General features: G+C 57.5%; 1 protein-coding gene across 1 annotated transcript in view; it reads right to left on the minus strand.

Annotated features, from left to right (window-relative positions):
• The window catches only part of ANO1 (anoctamin 1), a 165137-nt gene that overhangs the window by 6377 nt on the left and 134627 nt on the right, over window positions 1-24133 (minus strand). The window contains exons 16-25 of the mRNA XM_082627806.1: window positions 22285-22362; window positions 21289-21363; window positions 17802-18003; window positions 17517-17628; window positions 16199-16256; window positions 14141-14241; window positions 13430-13575; window positions 10503-10655; window positions 3263-3315; window positions 1066-1250 (exon numbers count right to left, since the gene is read on the minus strand). Coding sequence (XP_082483932.1) covers window positions 1066-1250; window positions 3263-3315; window positions 10503-10655; window positions 13430-13575; window positions 14141-14241; window positions 16199-16256; window positions 17517-17628; window positions 17802-18003; window positions 21289-21363; window positions 22285-22362 — 1163 coding nt within the window. The remainder of the gene's footprint in view (window positions 1-1065; window positions 1251-3262; window positions 3316-10502; window positions 10656-13429; window positions 13576-14140; window positions 14242-16198; window positions 16257-17516; window positions 17629-17801; window positions 18004-21288; window positions 21364-22284; window positions 22363-24133) is intronic.

A 24133-nucleotide genomic window follows, 5' to 3' on the forward strand; every position in this document is an offset into this window, starting at 1 on the left:
CAGTCCTCTGTTTCCTGACCCAGGATGCCGTGCCCCTGCCTGCTCCTTCAGTCCTACTGTCCACCACGTTTCCCTTTACGCTTTACGTTCCAGGACAGGCTACAGTTTCCCACCCACAGACACCCCTGCTCACCACTCTTCTTTTACCCACTTTGCCCCTCCCCTTGGAGTGACCCCTACTGCCTCCACCCTCTACCTGGGCTTCCGGCTACTATCACCCCTTTAACGCGATCTGTTTATGCTTCTGTTGCCCCTGCACAAAGTCCCTGGGCAGCAGGGGTCATGTGGCCCACTCCCGAGCCCTCAGCCCTGAGCCCCCGGCCCCTAACCCAGACAGGCTGGCACGTGGAAGATGCACAGTGAATAGCCAGGCCTGGCTCTGCCCCTCACTCGTGCCCCCCCTTCCCCGCCTCCGTCTTTCCTGGGGTGCTCCCTGCCTGCCCTGAGTGTCTGGCCAGCTGATGGGGCCCCGCAGGTTGGACCCTCTCAGACATCTGTTGCTTTTGCCTGCCCAGCACCCAGCACCCCAGTTTTCCTTGTGATGCCCCCAAATCTATGGCCATGACTCCATACCCTGGCACACGACCCAGGCCTAGCCAATAAGAGCCCCGCACACTCTGGCAACAGTGATTGGTTCAGGGATGGGCCTCTGACCCAAGACAGGTCATTGAGACTCAATCCTAGGACTTTTGCTGACTAGTGGGGAAGAAACCCCCCCCCCCTTACTGGGACTGCTGAGCAGAGAGGACTGCTGGGGGACACTTACTGCCTGTCAGGAAATGACGCCCACATGCAGGAATGTATAAAATTGGGAGGCAGTGTCAGAATGGGGCCGGATGACAAACGGCAGCCCCTGGATCCAGCTGTGCCTGAAGCCTACCATGGACTTCTTAGTTAAAGAACTAATAAATCACCTCCTACCCCCACCCCAGGGATATTTTTTTTTTCCCTTGATGCAAGATTGAGCTGTTCTGTGATTTGCCCTGAAAGAATCCTGGCTTGAACTGGGGTTTTCGCAGAAGCCCACCAAATGGGGCTCTTTAAAGAGAGCTGCCTGGGCGGTACCTGCAGATCTGCACCTCGTAGCCCAGGTCTAGGGGGTCGTTGGGGGCCGTGCCGTTCTGGAAGTCGCTGACATTGAAGGAGGAGAGGGTGTGGTTGACGAAGCCGTGCATGGTCCCGTTCTCACTGTACATGTAGAGGTACACCAGGCGAGGGATGAAGTCCGACGTGAAGGAGATCACGAACGCCTGGGGCGGGGAACAGAGCAGTGAGTGCGGACGCCACCTGGGACGGGGAGGGGGACGTGCCCCGCCTGAGCCAGGGCAGCGCTGGCCCTGGGGCCCGGCCATGTGACCCAAGTTGGCAAACATGACCTCATGGCCTCGGCTTGTCAAGTGACAAATGAAGGGTTGGGGGCATTCCTGTCAGCCCCTCCAGCACCTTGAGGAGAGGGCCTGGGGGCTGGGAACAGGGCGCCCCTGAACGAGAAGGCTTGGGGACAAATGCTGGCTGCCTCTCACTGGCTGTGTGGCCCTGGACAAATCGCCTGACCTCTCTGTGTCTCCATTTTCTCTTATCAACCAGGGCTAACAGTGCCCACTCTAGATGCTTCTCCTTCCTGGCTTGTTTGAGAGCATGGCAGGGAGGGAAAGTGCTTTGTAGATTGTGAAGTTCAGACCCAGCTCACCCTATTCTAGAGCAGTCCCCGGGGCAGCGTAGTGTAAGGCCAGTATCAGAGCATGGACCCAACGGCCTGGGGTAAAGTCCAGCTCTGCCTCTTGTTGGCTGTGTGACCTTGGGCAAGTCACCTGACCTCTCTGTGCCTTGGCTGTATCACCTGCAAGTTGGGGCAATAACCCTCTGCCTCCATGGGCCGTGTGTGCACTAGTGGGTGGGTGCCCTGAATGGGCTTAGAAGGGCCTGGAACATTCTAGATGCTCAATAAATGTTAGCTGCTATTATTATTGTTGCTGCTGGTTGTTCTCACGAGACATCCAGCTTGTTCCTAGCTGCTCTGCTCTCAGCGCCCCCATGCTCATGCCCCAGAGGTGCTGTACCTTGGTGTTTCCAGCCTCTCCCCATCAAAATGTGCCCCCCAGCTCAGCCCGGGTCGGGGTGTGGAGCTGTCGCCATCCAGTGTGCAAGCTCAGCCCACGGTCTCCCTTTATAAGTGGGGTTTCAAAGCCTTAACCCAGCGGGACTGGGTGGCTGACAGGGAGCTGTCAGCCAGCAGGGAAAGCAGATCCAGGGCTCTGAGGGTCCCTTCTCCTGGGTGGAGCATCACTTCCTGTGCCGTGGGGACTGAGTGTCAGGGCCTCACGGTGACCCTGACCCAGCACTGTGACCATCTGCTCCAGGGAGCTGCCTGCCCCCCCACCCCCGTTCCACCCCCGACCCTACAAGGCGCAAGGTGGCAGCTTCTGGGGGGCTCAGGCTTGGCCGGCTGGTGGAGGGGTTAGGGTCACAGGGCTGAGGTGTTGCAGACCCCCCTGGGGTTCTCGTGTCAGGAAGGCGTGGACCACATGCTGGGGCAGGGCCATGGAGGGCGGGGCACTGTCCTCAGCAAGCCCGTGTGTCTGTGTGTGCCTGTGTGCGTGTGTGTGTGACCGGCAGGTTCCTCTTCGCTCCGTGTTTCAGGATTTCTCAAACTTTCTTTAAAGAGCGGGCATGAGTTTCACATAAAGGGGGAAAGTTAACTTTTTTTTTTTGGCCGTGCCGCGTGGCTTGCGGGATCTTAGTTCCCCGACCAGGGATCGAACCCGTGTCCCCTGCAGTGGAAGCACGGAGTCTTAACCACTGGACCTCCAGGGACGTCCCCAAATTAACTTTTTTTAAAAAGAGCAGAAGAGTTGCTAATGAGGAATCTCTGTGTCTCTCTCTGTCTCTGTGTCTCTGTGTGTCTCTCTCTCCCGCCCTCCCTGTCTCTGTCTCTCTCCCTCCCTGTCTGCCTCTATCTCCTTCTCTTGTTTGTTCTCAGGAATTGGGAGAGAGGGGACTTAGGGTCCAAGGTGGGCACGGTGGAGGGTTTTGCCCCCGGTTGCAGAGAAAGGCCGAGGAGATTTTGTCATTCCCGCCAGAGCCCGCCCCCACCCCTCAACAGGACCAAGGGATGCTTCTGAAGAGGAGAAGCTCCTGCCAGCTGGGAACCGCGCCGAGGCTGGAGGTACGGACCAGCTCCCTGGAAGGGGAAGGGGTGCCCGGCCGCATGGCAGCTCGGCCGGGCTTCCTGGCCGAGGTCCTGATGTCACCGGTCACTTACGTTGATTATGACTGCAAGCTTCCCGACGCCTCTGAGGATATTGTACCAGATTCCTGGGGGGAAGGGAAGCACAGGTTTAAAGACCCCCTTGCCCTGGCTCTCAGGAACTCGGGCTAGCAGGCAGCAGCCCGGCCTTCGCAGGGGCCGGTCTGGTCCTTTTCTGGGGCAGGTCAGACACGTGGTAACAGGGAATTGTTTGGGGAGGGCCTGGGGGAGCCTGGCTGACAACAGAGCCCGTGGCTTGTACTGGCTCATCAGCTGTTTGTAAGCAAACGGTGTAGCTTCTCAAAGAGGTGCTTAGAAACATCTGTTCCCTGGTTCTGAACAATCTCCTGTGAAGCTGCATAAACTACTGATCGGCTTGGATGGAGCCTTTTTCTAGAGAGACAAAGATTCAATTTGGATGCAGCTCCTGCCCCAAAGAGCCCACGCAGCAGTAACTGGAGACTGAAACCACGAAGTCTGAGGTCCTGTGAATTTTCCGTAGCTCTAGTGCCAGGAAAACTGAATCTAGGGACAGGCCAGATGCAGAGCGAGTGTCAAGGAGCAAAGCCAGGGCCCCCGGCTGGTGAGGCTGGGACCATGGCCTGGGTAATGACTGGACAGCAGTGTGGTACAAACCACTTCCCTTCTGGATGCCTGCCCCCTTGTTCCCATCACCCCAAGGTGCAGCACTGCACCTAATCACAGGTGAACAGAAGGATGATTACACAGCACCTGGAGAATCACGTGCTACTCCACTGGCCTCCCTCCCAGCAGAGACAAGAACCAGAAAGCCCAGGAAGGAAGCCCTTTACCCAGGGCTAGCCCCACTCCTTAGGGCCTCAATGCTGCGACTCCTGGAAGGGCTCCCAGTGCCCCTGCCCCCAACCTGACCGCGTTCCTATCAGGCTAGGCACACATCATCGAAAAGCTGGGGCTGGAATCCTGTCCCAGGCACTTTCTCTCCCTGCCCGGAGCCAGATCTGAGTGGTGACAACGGCACTTCTCAGGAAGGGCTGGAGGGGACAGTGGCCGGTGGTTGGGAGTCTCTACCCAGGGCACATAGAGCTGCTCATGGGTGTGCCTGCCCTCGCAGTGAGTGCCCATCTCGGGGGTGTATGCTTGGGGGTCTGCAGAGACAGCAGGAGTTCAGGCCCATGTAGCCCAGAAGCTGGAAACCGCAGGCTGGGACCCAGCACCCGAGGTCTGCCGTGAGGGGGCTCCCCAGCCGCCGCCGGGGACCACTCCATGAAGCAAGCACTTACGCTGCCCGCTGCAGACTTTCTGCGGGGCCTCGCGGGAGTAACGCTCACCTCCCTGCCCATCAGCCATCCGTGCAGGCTATCACCGAACCCGAGATGGGAAGTTCGTCCCGGGTCTGTTGGGTCTTCCCACGAGGGCAGCGGTTTTTGATTCACTTTCGCGCTGGAGCAGTGGCAGGGCGGTCACGGGGCCTGCACTCCTCGGGGTGCTAGATCCACCCACCCTTCCCGTCTCTTCCGAAGGAAGCACTGAAGGTGCGAGTGAGCAGGAGGCAGCTCCTCGGGCAACGCATCCTTACAAAATCAGCGCTGTGCACAGCCCACCCTCACGGCTGGCCGTCTCGGGGGCTGGGAGCCCTTCTGGAGACTCCGGGCTCCCGGGGAGGCTGTGAACTGCACATCCGTCATCCCTCCTGGGCCCAGCACGCAGCCTGGCACGTGGGGCTGGGTGCTGTTGGGTAAATGTTGGCTGAGTGACTGTATGAACGTAGAAAGCCCTTCCAACTAGACTTCATGCCCGAGCAGAGGTTGCCACATCCAGGTGCATGGGTGTTTCCTCGAGCTTGCCCACTACTTAAAAAATGCTGGTGGGAATGTAAACTGATACAGCCACTACGGAGAACAGTATGGAGGTTCCTTAAAAAACTCAAAATAGAGCTACCATATGACCCAGCAATCCCACTACTGGGCATATACCCTGAGAAAACCATAATTCAAAAAGAGTCATGTACCAAGATGTTCACTGCAGCTCTATTTACAATAGCCAGGAGATGGAAACAACCTAAGTGTCCATCATCAGATGAATGGATAAAGATGTGGCACATGTATACAATGGAATATTACTCAGCCATAAAAAGAAACGAAATTGAGCTATTTGTAATGAGGTGGATGGACCTAGAGTCTGTCATACAGAGTGAAGTAAGTCAGAAAGAGAAAGACAAATATCGTATGCTAACACATATATATGGAATCTACGAAAAAAAAAAAAAAGGTCATGAAGAACCTAGGGGTAAGATGGGAATAAAGACACAGACCTACTAGAGCATGGACTTGAGGATATGGGGAGGGGGAAGGGTAAGCTGTGACAAAGCGAGAGAGTGGCATGGACATATATATACTACCAAACGTAAAATAGATAGCTAGTGGGAAGCAGTCGCATAGCACAGGGAGATCAGCTCGGTGCTTTGTGACCACCTAGAGGGGCGGGATAGGGAGGGTGGGAGGGAGGGAGATGCAAGAGGGAGGGGATATGGGGACATATGTATATGTATAGCTGATTCACTTTGTTATAAAGCAGAAACTAACACACCGTTGTAAAGCAATTATACTCCAATAAAGATGTTAAAAAAAAGATACAATGCAAATAAAAAAAATGTTGATGGATGTTTACAGATCAGGATGATGTATTTTTCACGCAGGCTCAGCGGCCATGGCTCACGGGCCCAGCTCTGCGGCATGTGGGATCTTCCCGGACTGGGGCACGAACCCGTGTCCCCTGCATCGGCAGGCGGACACTCAACCACTGCACCACCAGGAAAGCTCGGAATGGTATATTTTTTAAAAAGTGAAACTTGCTGCTTCTAAAGGAGCCTCAGCTCTGGGTCAGCAGCGGGCTGGTATCTCCATTACAACAGTTGGCCGTGGTGGGCAGTGGTGCCTCCTTCAGGCCACACAATGCACTGCAGGTCTCTCTGTACCAAGGCAACTCCCTTTATCACCACCAGTCGCTTAGAGAAACATTTATCCAAACCCAGACCTGACTAAAGTGGGGAGACAAAACCCCCCGAGCATTGGGTGTTTCAAGGGAGCTGGGAACAAGCACGCCTGCTGCGTACGTTTTGTCCACTCCTTCTTGCGGCCCCGCCTGGCCCCGAGGACTCTGAGCTTGAGAACTCTGAGTGGGGGGCCGGGGTGCCAGTGAGCCGGGCAAGTTGAGGTTTCCGGGCAGGGGGCTGCCTCGTGGGGTGGCTCCTGAGCACAGCAGGAGGAAACGAGTCTGCGGCCGGCCCAGGGAGCGGCTCAACGGGCCGAGACAGGTGACAACAGAAAATGGGGCTGCTGAGGTGGGAGACGGATGGGCCAGCGAGAGCTTTCCACGGCCCGGGGCTGAGCCGGGCTTCCAGGTCCTGCAGTGCCTTTATGTCCAGGCCAACGGTCCTCTGTGCGATCCCCACCCCAGAACCGTGGGCTCCTGTTGCAAAAGTGCAAAACCCGGACGCCACTCCGGCCCGCAGGATCAGCCTCTTTTGGAGCCTTGACCCTCCAAGTTATTCAGACACACACTCTGCACTCCAGGATAAGAATCATTGCTCTGACAACCTCGAGGTACAAGGGGCTGATGCTGTTTGGGACAAATCTTGGCTTCCTTTATGAAAATCTCGCGGGGGGAGATGCCTCATTTCCATCTGCCTTCTTCATCAAGGCATCACTGCTGTCCCAGGAGACGCTAAGCCCCATTTCCAAGCACACGTCAGGGAGGTGTTTAGACGTGCCTGTCAACTCTCAGCACCCAGGAGCTGAGCTCAGGCAGAGTTCCTCACTCGGAAGGCTCTGAAGAATGAGCATGAGGGCAGGAAGCACGTTGGTCTGGAGTCAAAGGTCAGGACTGGGATGCTGGAGCCGGTTCCCACGTGCGCACGGGGCTGGGTCCCTGCAGCCACTCGCCACGCCCCCCGCCTCCAGGGCCAAGCAGGGCAGTCGCAGGGCCTATGCTTTGTGGCAGAGCTTCCTCCAGACACTCCTGGCGCCGTGGGTGCAGGTCATGGGGGCCACTGGGGCTCTCTGTCCCTTAAGGGCCCTGCACGGATCACAGGAGGAATACAAAAGCCTCTTCAAGGAAAGGTTACCGTGGAGGAGGCCATAAACAAACCCAGATTATGCTCCAACTGACCAGGCAGGAACCAGGAAGAGAGCAGCCAATCCGTAAGGACTGGGAAAAATCGAGGAGCCGTGAGCGGAAACCCTGAGGATATGATCCAAGCCCTGCTCATGGTGGGAACGACAACGCCCACCAGGGCCGCGGAGGGCCGGTGGCAGCGTGGCGCCCTGGTGCTCCCTTCCACCCTGGGGGGCTGCAGGGTCTGCGTGCTGCTACAGGACACGGCCACGGCTCTGCCAGGCACAGATGCCAAAGCAAACTCTGGCCGCTGTGGACACGCCTGGGGCCTCCGGGCACCTGAGAATTGGGCCTTTGTAAGCAACAAGTGGCGGGAGGCGACACTCTTTTCTTCACGGCCACTGGGCACGGGCTCAGGATTCCCAAGGACTGTCCAGGGAGTGCCTGGCGGGCTGACCGTCTGCCCCATCCAGGTCTCAGGCGTGCACCTCATGGAGGTGTGCCGGGAGGGGCTGAGGGCTTGAGTGCTCCGCTTCCAGCTCAGCTCCGCTACCACCTGGCCTCAGTCTCTCCATCTGGAAAGTGGGAACAAGGATTTGTCCCAGCTTCCCCACGAGGCTCCTGGGGGGACTCGACAGCTGAAAGCCCCAGAGAAAATTCAATGCCAGACACAGCTCTCTGGGGTTGTCCTCAGAGCTGGGTGGGGTACGCTTCCGAGAGCCCTGGGTTCCACGTCACCTTGATCTCGAGGGGGGATTTGCAGATACGGCCTGTGGCCCAAATCAGTGCATGGCTGGTGTTTGTTTGGATGACCCACGAGCAAAGAATAGCTCTTGCATTTTCAAGTGTGAGTGAAAAAAGCGTGAGAAACTTAGCCTTTTGGTGAGAATTCTGCACATCACCTCACAGTCCACAGAGACAAAAACGTTTACTCTCCAGCCATTCATGGAAACGTGAGCCAGGCTCTGACTCAGTGCAGCAGCAAACCCACTCCTTTGGACTGCTGTCCTCCCAGGCCCTGTGGCCACGGCCCTCCCAGCTACGTAGGGGTGTGGTGTGAGGGGCGAAGGCTCGCTCCAAGGCCACAGATGACGCAGGATCCGGGACCCTTGGGGCCAGAAGGGACTTCACAGGGCCAGTGAGTTCAGGGGCCTTAAAATCTTTTAAAATCATAAACGAAGTCTAGGAGGGAGGACATCTGTTTGCTGAGTCTTTGCTGATTGTCTAGGTCGTCCAGATAGGAAGGAGACTAAAGTGTCAAAACACAGGGTGATGACCTCTGTACTGGAGCTGGGCTTAGACGTCCCTCCTGGTGGAACAGAGAGCGTGCCTGGACCCTCTCTAAGCCTGGGGCCGGCAGGTCACATCATGGAGCCCAGAGCACAAATGTGAACCAGGTGAAATCACCGATATCTGAGCGTGTTTGAATTGTGAAAATAGCAATTTCATCCGGTTCAACCTGAGAGGCTGCACCGTGTAAAGCCGGATTCCAGGCTTCTCGGGGGACAGGGGTGGATGGTGGAGAATCAGTGGGCCTGGCATCATCAGCGGGTGTGGGCCGCACCATGGGGCCCAGCACGGGCCAAGGAGTCCCTGGCTGGGGATGCAATGGCCTCAGGGGCATTTTCAACAAGGGCGACCCAATGCCAAGGGCGAGAGAAAGTTTTGGAAGGAGTGATGAAGCCCCTGCAATTTTGCAAGATTATATTTGGGCTACAAAAGCCCAACCCAGACTTCTCTGGTGGCGCAGTGGTTAAGAATCCGCCTGCCCATGCAGGGCACACGGGTTCAAGCCCTGGTCTGGGAAGATCCCACATGCCACGGAGCAACTAAGCCCATGCACCACAACTACGGAGCCTGCGCTCTGGAGCCCGTGAGCCACAACTACTGAGGCCCGCGCACCTAGAGCCCATGCTCTGCAACAAGAGAAGCCACCACAATGAGAAACCCGCGCACCACAACGAAGAGTAGCCCCCGCTCGCCACAACTAGAGAAAGCCCGCGTGCAGCAACGAAGACCCAACGTAGCAAAAAAAAAAAAAAAAAATTATTAAAAAAAAAAAAAGAAAACAGAAAGCCCAACCCCAAGATCTATCTCGCTAGTGTGCAAACCTTATTTTGGTGAAGTGACGGATCACGTCCCTCACACACAATTCAATCGTGTTCTAGGAACCAGCACAAAACTAGCAGACATGCTGCTGGGACTAAAATTGTGTTCAGTAGGAGATAAAACGAATATATTCTGTAATTTTCCATCTCATTTCAAGATAAAATCCCAATAAAGACCTTTTTGTTTTCACCCTGAAAATTGGGTCCCGGATTAAGTTGATTCCCTTTAAGATACGGTGAGCATCGTCCTTGCTGGTGAGGGCCAGCTCTGGCCAAGGCGTGCATGGGGCTCTGAGCCCTTCCTGCTAGATCCCCCCACTCCTGGACAGACGGGCACCCACATCTGCTTAAATGCCTCTGGTGACGGGGAGCTCACCACTCCACAAGGATGTCGGTTCCACTTTCGACACCTTTGACTATGCGAAAGTTAGTCCTTATGCTGATGTTAAATGTCCCCCAACCCCCAAGCCCCTCTTTCACATGGATGAGGAACCCCTTAGTGACTCGGGGTTAAAAAGCCCAGGCTGCTCTCGGCCCTGACTCGACAGGCAGGTGACACGATGCTCTTCCTTCATTGCCGGGAGGGGGCTCCCTCCTTCCTTTACTCTTCTGTGAACGTTAAATGACTAAATGATACACTCTGTAGGAAGGCACTGCTGAGCAGCTAATATTAGCTGGTCTGGCTCTGTGCTCTGGGGCCATGCAGACAGCCGGGGAGGGGCAGAGGTGCTGAGGACCATCAGAGGGAATGTATCTTGTGGACCTCCCGGAGCAGCACACCGGGGAGATACTCAGGTATCCGAGACACGAGCTCTTTCCCGAGTGTTCTCAGTGGCCCACACATCTCAGGAGTTGGCAGTTCGGGGTGGGGTGGAGGGGGGCCTGGAGGTCCTGCATCCTCACCCCCCACCCCATCTCTGACTCTGTCCCCAGGGCAGGCGCAGTGAGGAGCCCGGGACCCCACTTTGCCAGCTCTGCCTCTGGCTTCCGGGGAGCAGCATCCTTTCCCCAAGCCCCGTATGTCCTCCAACCCCAGTGCCCAGGGCACTCACCGATGTCCTTGGCTCTGACGGCCACCGGCCTTCGGAGCTCTGTGATGAACTTTTTGGCGTCCAGGCGTATCTCAATGATGTTGTTTAGCAGCGCAAAGAGTGGGGCCAGCGGGAAGGACGCGACAAACAGGGTGACAAAGCCGAACTGGATGACTGCAGGGAGGAGGAGGCGGCGGTCAGCATGCGCTGCCCCTGTCCCGGGACGGCAGGACCCCTGCCCCACGCACCCGGGTCGGACAGGGCCCTGCCTCCCACGTGTAAGAGGGGATCTCGGACACGCCCAGGCCGGGAGGGAGCTGTGGGCAAGGTTCCAAGTTTTGCTCTGGACCTGAGTCTTGCCTCTTGAATAAAGGGCGTGTACTCACTTAGCATATGTCTGATCTTAAAAAATCACCAGTAATGGGAAAAAGGTGTCCGTGAGCACAAAGGCCCAGCCTCAGTCACCCTGTGTGCGGGCTGGGACGGTGCCCTAGTGCTTCCTAGGACCTGGGGGGCCCGCGAGCATCACTGCGTCTCCAACAGCCCCCGGCGTCCCCCTCCACCGGGCCTCGGGGAGCCGGTCGGGGCCCGCCGCCCGCATCCGGACAATCTCGCCCCTCTGCCTCACTCCCTCGCTGTTCCTTGTTCTCCTCGTCATGGGCTGGCGGGGCAGGTCGGGGAAAGGGTGCTGAATGGAAGCGAGTGGAGGAAGCTGGCTCAGGAACTGCACAGCCAGACCCCACCCAAGGGCGCTCGGTGCCAGGCGGGAAACAAGGAGGCTGGCAGAAAGTCGCCCTGGGCCCGGCGGGCTGAGAGTGACCATTGTTAGTGCGGCGGGGTGCGTGGAGGCTCTGTGTGACCCCTCGTCCCAGAGCCACGTCCCTGGCCCCTCACGTGCCCCACGGGGGCTCCGCGGGGTGCTTCTGTGGACGCTGGCCTCGCCTGAAGGCTCTGGAGTTATGATGGATGGGATGGAGGCCACTGGATAAGCTCAGGGTCGGGGCCAGGGGGCTGCTGAGCCCCGAGGCTGCGGGTTCCCTGAATCCCGAGTGACACTGCCTCCTCTTGCAGGGACGGCAGGGGGGAGGGCAGCTGGAGGTGCGGGTGGGTCATGCTCACCGGGTCTTTTCCTCCACCTACCCCATCCCAGCCCGAGTCGGCCTGGAGGAGACTGCCAGGCACAGGCTGGCTGCTCCTTGGGTGGGCAGGAGGGGCCTGCCCCAGGAATTTCATTTCACTAAACCCCAGAGGACGCAGGACTCTCCAGCCACCATAAAAATTAAAATCTGGGGACTTCCCTGGTGGCGCAGCGGTTAAGAATCTGCCTGCCAATGTAGGGGACATGGGTTTGAGCCCTGGTCTGGGAAGATCCCACATGCCGCGGAGCAGCTAAGCCCGTGCGCCACAACTACTAAGCCCATGCGCTGCAACTACTGAAGCCCACACGTCTAGAGCCGGTGTTCCACAACAAGAGAAGCCCCCGCTCGCCGCAACTAGAGAAACCCTGCACACAGCAACGAAGACCCAACGCAGCCAAAATAATAATAATAATAATAAAATTTTAAAAAAATTAAAATCTGGGGAAATGACCGACTGCAGTCTCTCAGCGGATCATAGGCTGCTGTTCTCGCTGTCCATCCTCCCATGGGGTCAGGCAGTGGAGACCCTCCTCCCAGGCCCCACGATGAGCATAAACAGCCGGGCAGAGGGCAGGCCTGGGGAAGTGGCACCCACAGGGCAGTGGGCTGCCCATCTGCCTCTGGTTCAGCCTGGATTTGATTCCGGGACAAAACAGAGGATGTCACCCAAACACCACACCATCTCCTTGTTTTAAGTCTCAGAGTGTTATGGCACCGTCGTCCGGGAAGCTGGGAGTGACTTACTGGGACCAACTCTGCCAACAGGGAGGGAAGCGCCCGCGGTACAATTAAACAGAACCGCTCCTGCAACCCAAGGCCACCCCACCCCTGATCAGCCCACCCTGCAGACCAGTCCGTAGCTGGTTCGCCCAGGTGCCTGTTAAAACGCAGAGTCCTGGGTCCCACTCCGTGCAGACCAGGATTGGGCCCGGGAACCAGCATTAAAAATTTTTTGGGGGCTGCACTGCGAGGCTTGAGGGATCTTAGTTCCCCGGCCAGGGATCAAACCCAGGGCCCCGGCTGTGGAAGCCCAGAGTCTTAACCACTGGACCGCCAGGGAAGTCCCCCAGCATTTAAGATAAGCTGTCCATGGTGGTTAGGGGGCACGACACTGTGGGACCCCTCTGCGTGAGTCTCAGCCTTCACTCATCCATTCATTCAGGGAGCATGTATTGAGCACCCAGTGTATAGCTGGACCTGTTCTAGGGGCAGGGGGTACAGCAGTGAAGAAGAAAAAAGACCTGCTTTCATGGAGCTTTGATTCTACAGGAGAGGCAGATGGCGGAGGAAGGAGAGAGGGATGGGGACCAAAGATATCAGCTGTGGTGAGAACCAGAAAGCAGGGGGAGGGGCTGCCCCTTTTAAACGCTGCCCCTCTGGTGGGGGACTTTCTGAGCAGAGACCTGGAGGAAGGGAGAGAGGGAGTGACGCTCATACCAGGGGAAAGCATTCTGGGCAGGGCACAGCCCATGCAAAGGCCCCTTGGCAGGAGTGACCTCTATGGGTTTGGGTAACAGCAAGGAGGCCAGTGTGGCCCAAGTGGAGGGAGAGGTCGGAGGTGGGGTCAGGGAGGCTCCAGGTGGCTGCCGTGCAGGCCACACCTGGCCTGTCCCCTCTCTCTCTTGCCCCACTCCTGGGAGTCATGTGCCTCCTCTGGGCGTCCTCCCATCCAGCGACACAGCTGCAGGTGACACGGCTGAGTCCTGGGCGTGTCCCATTCCGTGCAGGGACCGCGGGGAGCCCGAGGCGGCCAGCTGGCCCTTTTCCGCCCTGCCCCGTCTCCCAGGACAGGATCCTCCCGTCACTCACTCATCTCCATGTACTCCGGGGTGAGGCCCGCGAAGGGTTCCAGCGTGTAATCCACCTCGTACCGCTGCTTCTTCTTCACGTACTCGTCGTGGTCAGAGGGGCTCTGGCGCTTCAGCCTCAGGTAACGGATGAACTTCTTCATCTTCCTGAAAGACACATGACGTCGCCTCGGTTAGGTTTCCAGGAAGGTGGGCTTGGGGGTCTGGCACCTCCAAGTTGTTTTTCCAATTCTCTGAGCCATCGAGTGTTCTAAATCCCGAACTAACATCTTTGCGATGACCCCTCTGTTGAGGATTTCCTTTGCCGTTTTCCCCAGGGGCAGGGGGCAAGCATCACTGCTCTGTTTGTGACATGAGGAAACGGAGGCCAGGGAGGGCCCCTCAGGTGTCAGGGGTCTGGCCGGGCCCAAGCAGACTTGGCTGCCTTGGACCATGGAGGCTGGCACGTGGGTTTGGGGCCACCTATGGGTACCCTGCATCCTCAGCCAGTTGGGAGCAGGGGTCATCCTGGCCTCGTCCCTGGCCTCGTCCACTAGGGGTGGCTACAGCCCATCTTCCTCCTGTGTCCTCACCACCTCCCTGTTTCCGGTGCCCCCACCCTGGTCCTGGCCCCACATCACCTGTCACCCAGACTACTGCAAGAGTCTCCCGAGCACCCCAAGGCCCTGATCTCCCCCTTGCTCTGCTGTGACCTGAAGCTGATGCTACTCACGGGATGCCAATCTCAAACAGGTTGTTCTGGATGAGCTGCTTCCCCAGCATGATGATGCTCAGCTGGATGCACAGTTCCATCAGGCAGCCCCCCGGGGCGCACTGCAGCACAGAGAACGGGCGTCAGCCCCTGCCCCCGCCCCGCCTATCAGGAGAGGCGACCCCAGCTCCCAGCGAGGGGAGGTCGGCCCTCGGGCTGAGGGTTGAATTGTGTCCTCCACATTGAACCCCCGGAACCTTATTTGGAAATAGGGTCTTTGCAGATGTGACCGAGTTGAGGTGAGGTCGCGCTGGCATAGGGTGGACCCTGCTCCGATTGCTTGTGTCCTGATAAGAGGAGGAAATACACAGGTACACAGAGGGGAGGAAGCCCCGTGAAGACGAGGCAGAGATTGGAGAGGCCCATTGATGAGCAGGGGGAGGCCAAGGATTGCCCGTGGCTGCCCGAGCTGGGAGAGAGGCCTGGAGGAACCCTCTCTAGAACCTTCGGAGCGAGCGTAGCCCTGCTGATGCCTTGATTTTGGACTTCTGGCCTCTGGACCCATAAGAGAATAAATCTCTGCTGTTTTAAGCCACCTGGTCTGTGGTATCTTGTTACAGCAGCTCCCGGAAGCTAGTACAACCTGGCCGACAGGCTCTCGGGGCTGGAGCAAGGCTCAGAGTGGAGCACACTGCCAGGGAGTAGGCAGCGGTGGGGCTGGATCTCAGGGCTGCTCCTTCCCCAGGGCCACGTAGGCTTGGGCCGTGCAGCTGGGAAGCCGTGGGGTGAGGAAGCCGGCCACCCCTCGGAGGCCTCATGCCCTGTCCTTCGTGAGCTTGTACTGGGGGCCGGGCAGGCCGTCAGAAGCTTAACTTGTCCAAGTGCAGGGAACTCAAGGGACACTGAGTGACACTCTGGGGCACAGCTCACTCCTCTCTGAGTCCTGAGCAAAACTTTATATACCATTACCAAAAAATTTATCTGGGACAGCCATCAATCTCATTAAAAAAACCCAAAAACTTCCTCTGCTTTATTCTACTCCACAAAGGCATTTCCCCAACTTCTCCAACCATTAAAGAGCTTAACAGGGTGTCATCTATGTAAATGATGTGTTATATACTGGGGGAGCACGTCGTGGGCTTTTTGCAAACATCCCTTACTGCGGATGAGGCCTATGTCTTGGGATGTTCAGAGGCTGGCATTTAGGCAGCTGAACTTCTAGACTGTGCCCCAGGCAGCCAGATCACCCTGTACCTGATGCCCACCCCAATCCTCCCTACCCTGTTTCACAGAATCTTTATCAAGAAGACCGTGATAAAAAAAGAGCCTTCTTGGGGCTTCCCTGGTGGCGCAGTGGTTGAGAGCCCGCCTGCCGATGCAGGGGACACGAGTTTGTGCCCTGGTCCGGGAGGATCCCACATGCCGCAGAGCGGCTGGGCCCATGAGCCATGGCCACTGAGCCTGAGCGTCTGGAGCCTGTGTTCCACAGCGGGAGAGGCCACAACAGTGAGAGGCCCGCGTATCGCAAAAAAAAAAAAAAAAAAGAGTCTTCTTTTCATATGCTGAATTATTCTGGAAGTTGGAAATTTGGACTGGTTTCCCTGAGACCTGAAGCCCGGCTTGGTCTGACAGAGCTGACAGAGGAAGCCTGGGGGCCAGGACTCAGCGGCAGAAGGCAGCTGGACGACTCACCAGACCTGGAGTGGCCGGAATCGCTGAGCAGAAGCCAAAGGTCACCAGCATTGTGCTTGGCGGGAAGAGAGGTGGGCATTTCAATGTTAAAGTAAAAGAAGTGTAGCTGAGTCCTGTTTTTTCCTCACTAATTCATCTTAACCAAAGAGAAAAACATTCAAGGTCTTACAGAAAAAGAAAAAAAAAAAGTGGGTGTAACTTTTTGGCTTCCATGACCCTGAAGAGACGTTCTCCTTTTAGTGTAATCCTATATGGACAGACCAAAGAAGAGCGAAGCCCCGTCCCTGCCGCTGGAGAACAGAGCAAGGGTCTCTCAGGGCAGGGAGCTGTCAGGTTTGCCGTGTGGACAGAACCAACAGAGCGGAGCAGCGCGTACGATCTCGTTACCTCTTCCATCCGGAAAGAACGGAAAATGTACACGTAGTCGCCTGGGCGTCCGACAAACCTGCAACAATTGGGGGTCATTTAGAGAGGGGAGAGCGGGCTCGCGGAGACCCCCACGTGGGGACTGGGCCGTGCCATGACTCCCCAGGTCAGAGCCTCCGGTGTCTCACAGGCTTTTCCCTCCGCCCATTTCACTGCCTAAGAATCAGCCACAGGGGTTTTCTGTTGGTCGAACGTTCATGTGATCCCCAAACCAACAGGTGGGTAAGAAAACATAGCTTCAACAGGAAACCAAGAGGCTGAGGGGCAGATAGAGGGGAGGGAGCCCAGGAGGGGAAGAAGGCACAGCAGCCTAAGGGCAGAGGGTGCCACCCGCCGTGGCAGGGTCACGGAACCACGCTGGGGACCGCGGACTGGCTGGGGTGCGGGTGGTCCCTGAGGCCGCCTCTCAGCCTCCTGTGGGCTGTGGGAGTAGGGGCCCTCTGAGAGCCTGCTCTGATGTGGGTGCTCTCAGGGGGGGCCTGTGCACCTTGGCCCAGCTCCAGGACCCCAGGGTGGAGTGGTACTTATAAATCACATGATGCCGAGGAAGGTGACTTCGGGAGGGGTTCTGGGATCAGCCCTGCCAGCCCCTAGGCGGAGGGGTGGTGGGGAGTCTTGGTGGGTGGGCCACAGGCCCCGATAAACCCAGGACGGCTCCAGAGGGTCAGGGCATGGGGTTCACCCCCCACCAGCCTGGAACACCAGCGGCTGCCTTTCCTGCATCTTCTCCTGCAGCCCTCACCCCCTGCACTGTGGGAACCCCTGGAGCTTGCTGCCTGGGGTCCCTGCTGCCTGGGGTCCCTGCTTCCCAGGGTCCTGTTCCCTGGGGTCCTCAATGTCTAGGGTCCCTGCTTCCCGGGTCCCTGCTGCTTGGTGTCCCTGCTGCCTGGGGTCCCTGCTTCCCAGGGTCCTGTTCCCTGAGGTCCTCAATGTCTAGGGTCCCTGCTTCCCGGGTCCCTGCTGCTTGGTGTCCCTCTTCCCTGGGGTCCCTGCTTCCCGGGGTCCTTATTCCCTGGGCTCCCCGATGTCTAGGGTTCCTGCTTCCCAGGGTCCCTGCTGCCTGGCATCCCCAAAGTCTAGGATCCCTGCTTCCCAGGGGACCCTGCTCCCTGGGGGCCCAGCAGGAGCCAGGCCTCTCCCCAAACTCGGCGGCAGTGGGAGCCACACCGACTGCTCTGTCTTGGGCCAGGTGCCTCCCACCTGAAGAGAGATGAGGGAGGGGAGCCTTCTACTGGACTGCGGAAAAGCAGTGCGTTTCAGTCACTGAAGAAGCCCCTACCGGCCTTTGAAGAACGCCACGTAAAAGATGGGGGTGTAGGAATTCACGAACTTCAGCAGGAAAGCCTTGAAGATCAGCCTCTCCTCAAAGCTCTTCTCCGTCTTTGGAACCTCTAGAAGGAGTGAGACACACGCTGCTGAGCCACTGCCCCGGGCCAGGCTGACCACTTCCCTCAGTTGTCACAGCAGTGGGGCTCAGAGAGGGTGAGTGACCAGCCCAAGGCCCCACAGCCGGAGGGAGGTGACCTGGGGCCGCCAGACTCCAGGGCTTGGCCAGGGCACTCACCAATCTTGGTGAGCCACCTGGCTATGCAGCCGTACACCTCGTCCAGGAGGATGATGACCACCAGGTTGATGATGACCGCCGTGGCCGTAACCGTGACCCGGATGTTGGACCGCACGGAGGGGGAGGAGTTCATGGCTAAGGCGGCGGCCGTGGAGATTCTGTAGATGATGACGCCGAGGACGATGGCGAAGGTCACTGCGACCTGCGGGGGGAGGAGGGGACGCTCTTGGCCGGGTCCCCCTGGGCCCATCGGACAACCTCCCCCAGCTCCCTGGGCCCAGCTGTCCCCCCCACCCAGGAGCACTTCCACTGCAAAACAAAGATGGGTGCTTCTTGTCACCCACCAAATGCCCTGGGCTTTATGGGTGCTAACTTCACAGATGAATGAGTGGCTAGATTCTGTCTTATAGAAGAGGAGACTGATGTTCAGAGAGGTTGGGCCACCAGGCCAGGTCACCCAGCGCGTGAACTGGGATTTTCTGGGTGTGTCTACCAAGCTCGGAGGGCAAAGTTCTGCTGCTCACTATGGGGCATCGAGACATCTTGCCCACCGTCCCCGACAGGACTTAGGGTCGCTGCAACCCCAGTAGCTGCCTGGCTTGTGTGACGGCAGACTAACTGCAGGGGGGGCTTCCCACCAGCCTGGATGACCCTGAGTGGAAGCGGTGACGTTCTCGATGCTATTGCAGGAGGTGGGTGGGGCGTGGGATGGTCTGGTCCCCACCGGCAATGCTGCAGGCCTGGCTGGGACAGACGGATGGGGACCCTTCTCCCGACCTCGCCGGGAGCCACCCACACCCTTCGGCTTGTCCCTGGGAACGAGACCCTCATCTTGCCCAAACCACTGTGGGACCAGAACATTCCCTAAAACTTGGACTGGCGGCCGCTCGAGAGGCCGGGCTAGGCTAGGATGACAAGTCTGTTCCGCGTGGAGCCGTGTGTCTGCCTGGGCTCGTCTTCCTAACCCTCCAAGGCCCTGACTCGCCCTGGAAGACCTTGTCCTCACTGTGTCCTGCCCTGAGAGTGCGGATTCCTGCAAATGCCAGTCCCGAGGGGACACTGAATGGAGGGCAGCTGTGCAGGGCTGTCACCCGAGCCCGAATACACTGCACCCTCTGTGTGCCCAGGGTCCCGGGCATGTCACTCCCATTGAGGCTGTGCAGGGTGGCCCACCCCTGCCAGAACCAGAACGGCCCCTCGAGGCTCCCAGGAAAGCCCTGGAGGGGCATGGAGCCATGCTATGTGCCTCTGATTGCAGCTTGGAAGGGCTGTGGCTGCTTCACCCCAGAGGGAGGCCACAGCGACAGGCATCTCCCAGGAAGCTCTTATTGTAAATTTCGGGCCAGTAACTCTGTAGCTGTCCATATCTGTGGGCGACTGAACGGTGACCACACACGCCCAGGGAACGTCCTGATGAAGGGGGGGCCCTGTGGTGAGGTGTGGGTACCTCTCGCCGCCAGCTCCCAGCTCCCGGAATGCGGGCTTTCCTGGGAAAATCCCGCGCTCCTGCCAAGAGGCCCCTCCCAGGGGAAGGCACCGCCCTGGGCTCCGGGATGTCCCTCCTGCCTGTGTGTGGAGGTGCAGATGGGGCGCCAGGACTGCAGAGTGACTCAGCAAGGTGCCCCCTTTCCCTGTCAGAAGGCCGGTGCACCCCCATGACAAGCCCTATAGCTGTGTTCCCTCCTGGGTGCAATGCCCCCTCTGGAAGGAAAGGGCTGTGAAGGCCAGGGTTTGGTCATTGTGTTCATACCAGCGTCTCCAGGGCCAGGAGCATGGGGGCACCTTGTAGGTGCTCGCCTGCTATTTGTTCAGAGAATGAAGCTCCCGAGTGCAGGACAAAACTGATTCATCTATGATGGGGTCCCCAGTACCTCAAGGGTCAGCTAGTTCCCTACCCACTGTCCCACCTTTGCGGCAGTGACAATGTTCCCATTTCCCCGCCTCTCTGCAGACAGGGGTGGCCAGATGCAAGCAGAGGTGTGGGCAGGCCTTCTGGGAAAGCACATTCAAAGAGGGGCTGCCTCCACTGGCCTCTGTCTCCTTCCCCTTCCTCCTGCCTGGAAAGTGGAGGTGATATTGGAGGTGGGGCAGCCATGTTGTGACCAAGAGGGACACAGGCACAGGACAGGTGCGCAGAAGGCCAGAGACACCTGACGGAGGTGCCAGACCAGCACTCCACTGCCCACCATCTTGATCTTTATTATGAGAGTTTCAAGAGAAACTCAAACCCCCCTGAAGACTAATCAAGGAAGTGACCCGTAACACGAGGGCTCTTGTCCAAACTTGCCGTGGCACAGAAGGGCCCACAGCCTCCCACCTCCTGTCATCCCCTCACTGGACCTTCTGTGCTGACATTGCTTCTTCTCTGCCAGGAGGGGCTGAACCTTGGTGCCTGAGTCCCCCGTTTCCCGCACCCCGTCCCCTGTCGGGTGAGCCTCGGGGATGCTCCGGGCAGGGACCACGTCATCCTACATTACCCTGCCAGCACTCCTGTGCATTTGGGGGGTGTGCTCCAGGACCCTCAAAACACGGCTGGGCCCACTGCCACCCAGTCATCCTGACAGCCCAACGGCCCTCCCCCCACCCCCCAGTGGCTCCCAATCCGTGGTCTTGGGGGTCCCCACCACAGATTTCTTTACATCAGAGAGATCCTTCTTGCCATGTGAGAGAGCGTTAGGGGAAACGGAGTCCTCCCTCTGCTTCCAACTGTTCAGGTTAGGGGGCCTCAGATGCCACCCCCAGTGGAAAACCAAGGCAAGCCCACCTGTGGGTCTCCAAGTTCATACGGAAGGGCGGGGGGTGTCTCAGGGCAGACTATCTGCCTGGCCTCTGGCCTGGGGATGGGGTGAGACCTCTGGCCTCCGTTTCCTCATCAGCAGGAGGGGAACAGGCAGGTGTGAGGCCCTCAGGCCACTGGGCACAGCCCAGCCCTTGGTCCACAGCGGCCATGCAGATGACCTTGATAGCAAGGTCATCGCTACACTGACCACAGGTGGCCCTGACCCATTGTGGGGGGGAATGAAAGCACGGCTAGCATGGGCCTGAGGCCTTCCAGGGATGCAGCCCAATTAACTGGGGATTAAAATCCCCTAATAGAGCCGGCCACGGTGTTGGCAATTTATTCAAATCAGCAGCGTCCGGATGAGCCTGGCGTCACGGGCCCTCCGTCACCTGAGTGGCATCGTCCTGATTTTTGTCCCGTGTGTTCTTCACTTACTGGTTTTCTTTAAAAGCCCCCCGTTTTGTCTTAAATAATACCTGTGAACTCCTGGGTTTGAATGACTACTTACTTATATGTGTCACTCTCAGAATGAAAGATGTGTGTCGGGGACCAAAGGAAACCACCGCACGGGCCCCAGGGCTTGGGAAGCCCCCTGGGGGTCACTGCAGCCTGGGATGAACACAGCTGCCACGAGGATGGCTGGCCCCATCCAGGTGAGCACCGCACACCTTGGTACACCTCCCTCCTTTACCTCCCAGTGCTCACCATGAAGATGATGGAGACCAAATTGGTGAAGTAGGCTGGGAACCGGTCTTTCCAGGTCAGCTTCACCTTGTCTGTCTACAACACGAACAGGGCTGGGTCAGCGGTGGGGACCATCCCAGTGGAAAGATGTGTGTGTGCACGTATGTATGGGCGCAAACAACTTGGACAACAGAAACACAGTTAAAAAGAAATGATGATGAATGAATGCAAACATCTGGCATCTGGGGCCTTATCCCCGATGAAATGATGCTACGAAATGATAGAAATAATAATAGTTGTCTAAAAAAGTGAGTCCTCTGTGTACGGGGCGTGATGGTGCCAGAGGCTTTTCTAAATTAGATGATCAGACCCCCGTCTGGGAGAAGCCTGGACTCCTTTTCTTGGCTGAAGGTCTCATTTCCAAGGCCAGAAGATCTAAGCTGTTTTCCTTCACCACCCAGACCATAATAGTAAATTTCCTTTGCAGAGCAAGTTGAAACAAGCCACCAGCACTCTAAGTTCAAACACTGCCTGCCACGTAGCAATGGCGGAGAGCGGGGACACGTGGTCCGAAGGCTCTGGCACAGGGACAGCAGGGTCTGGAGGGATCTGAAGTGGACGCTTGTTGCTAACCTGGGATGTTTCAAGAATGGGGTGGATTTTTAACGGGAAAAATGCATGGACGAGGTCAAAGAATGCTGGCAGGCATGACACCCGAGGCCACACATTCCAGGGCAGGTGGCATGCATGTTAATGAGACCAGGGACCGCTGGCAGGCAGCTATGACAGGCACATTTCACAAGCTCCAGAGACAGCCGAGCTCCCCCTACGAACCCACCATAGCCATGCAGACACATCTCAACACACGTCACAGCCCGTGGGTGCCGAAGGAAGGCAAAGGAACGTGGATGTGAATGTTAAAAGGATAATACAGCAGTCAGTCGGTTGAGGAAAACACAGTGGACTTTGGTCGTCTGCAAACACTCAAGCCTCGCGACGGCCCGACGTGACATGTACCAGTTTCACCCCCGCCATGGCTGTCTTAACCCTCTGCCTCCATTTGTTTGCTGGCTCCTCCGGACGGTGCCGGCGCTTCTGGGGCGGGTGGAGGAAACAAGAGAGCACCGTGGGGTGAGACCGCCACCCAGGCCCCCATCGGCCCCCTGGGCAGCCAGCGCACCCCTGGCTGTGCCGGCTGCTGGGGCTGATTCAGGCTCTGGGCATCTTAAACCCATCAGAGATGGCAGAGACCCACATTCTAAAAGAAAGGCTGCCACAAAGGTAATGGAAATGAAAACTCCAGCCTGGACGCTCGGTGGGCTCCATGGGGCCCCTCTCACCAGACGGTGGCCGTAATTCAGACGGTGCATCTTATGCAAAGGCGAGGATGACCCTGAGCATTTTACGCCAACGTGAAGGAAGCCACACTCAGAATCCTAACACGTCAGTGAAGGGGTGGATCTTTTCTTTCCTAAACAGATTTGGTGCCTTAGCTGGAAAAATGAAAACCACAAAGTTGGGAGCCAGGGAAACGGAGGAGAAAATCAAGGGAGGGTGTGGCCCCACGGAGGCATTCAGGGCCTGGCGTCACCATCAGAGGCTGGCAGAAATGAACCCCGACCTTTGTCATTCTGGTGATCAAAGAGCTCGGGTCAAAGCCAAGAAGCAGAGTGACCGGGAATCTGGCACGGCTGCCCAGGCCCGGCACTCGGGCTTGGTCGAGCCCCGGACTTAAGTGGATGTGACGTGGGCCACCGAGCCCTTTTCTCCTTAGGAAGGAATGAAATCCCAACCACGTTCACGCTACGAGGGGCCACCGTAAAGCCGTGGGGTGGACTGTTGGGGGGCGAGGATGCTGCACTGCACGCGGGTCGTGGTGGCTCACCATGGGGGCCTGGGGGCTTCAGAGCAGCGGCGACCACGCCTCTCCCTTTAGGAGAGGGGACGCAGCCCATGGGGGGCTCCTTGTTGGAGCCCTTGGTTCAAGGCCACAGGGCGGCTGCTCCGAAGACAATGTGCTCGGGACATGCGTTCTGATGTGTTAAGTTAAAAGGACAGTCTTCTCATTTTGGGGTGAGGACTCATGCTTTTGTGGTTATTTTCTCTGCACCCTCAGTCCCTCTCAGACTCTGAGTTCCGGGAAGTGCACCCGCTTTCTGGCTGCAGGAGGACTGAGCTGGGCTTTTGCTCTGTTACGGGAACTGGGGCCCGACAGGGGGTTTTGCTGCACCCACTTTGCCCCCCCAGAGGGGACTTTTGGTAATTGGGACCCCCAGCCACTCTGTACCAGCAAACTCTGTCCATGGGACACAATGACAAGAAAAGATCGATGCAGGGGTTCGCTCTGGTCACTCCCAGAGGCCGACGGTGCAGGTGTGACCCAGAACACCGGGATCAGGGAAGAGTGTCCTACAATTGCTCCCCATCCCTTCAGGACCTGACTTTCCAGCCTCAGTGAGAGGTTGACAAGGGCCCGGGTGCTCTGTGCTTGTCCCATGTCATATAAAAAACCTCCATTAAAAAAATAACCGAGCACCTCCAGAGGTTTGTGAGAATTCAGGCTGCAAACATGACTGCCAATTTGAATGAGAGGTTTTGGGGAAAAAGAAAGGCATTTGTTATAAAAAAGGTGATGGCTTCAGGAACTTCACAGAAACACTTCTCTCTCTCATTCTCATGGTCTGTGAGTGAGACAGGGAACTGGCCAGCTGCTCAGGGACCCTGTTGGGGCAAAACCCTTCCAACCATCACTCAATGTAGAACTGGAGGGCTGGACATAATGACCACCCAGAGCAAAAAAGCTGCAAAGCTACTCGGTTCTTGATGTTGAAATGTTGGCTGAAGTTTGAGATCACCCTCAGGATAG

This window comes from Mesoplodon mirus (assembly GCF_964341445.2).
Source record: "Mesoplodon mirus genome assembly, chromosome: 7".
Classification (NCBI taxonomy): Eukaryota; Metazoa; Chordata; class Mammalia; order Artiodactyla; family Ziphiidae; genus Mesoplodon; species Mesoplodon mirus.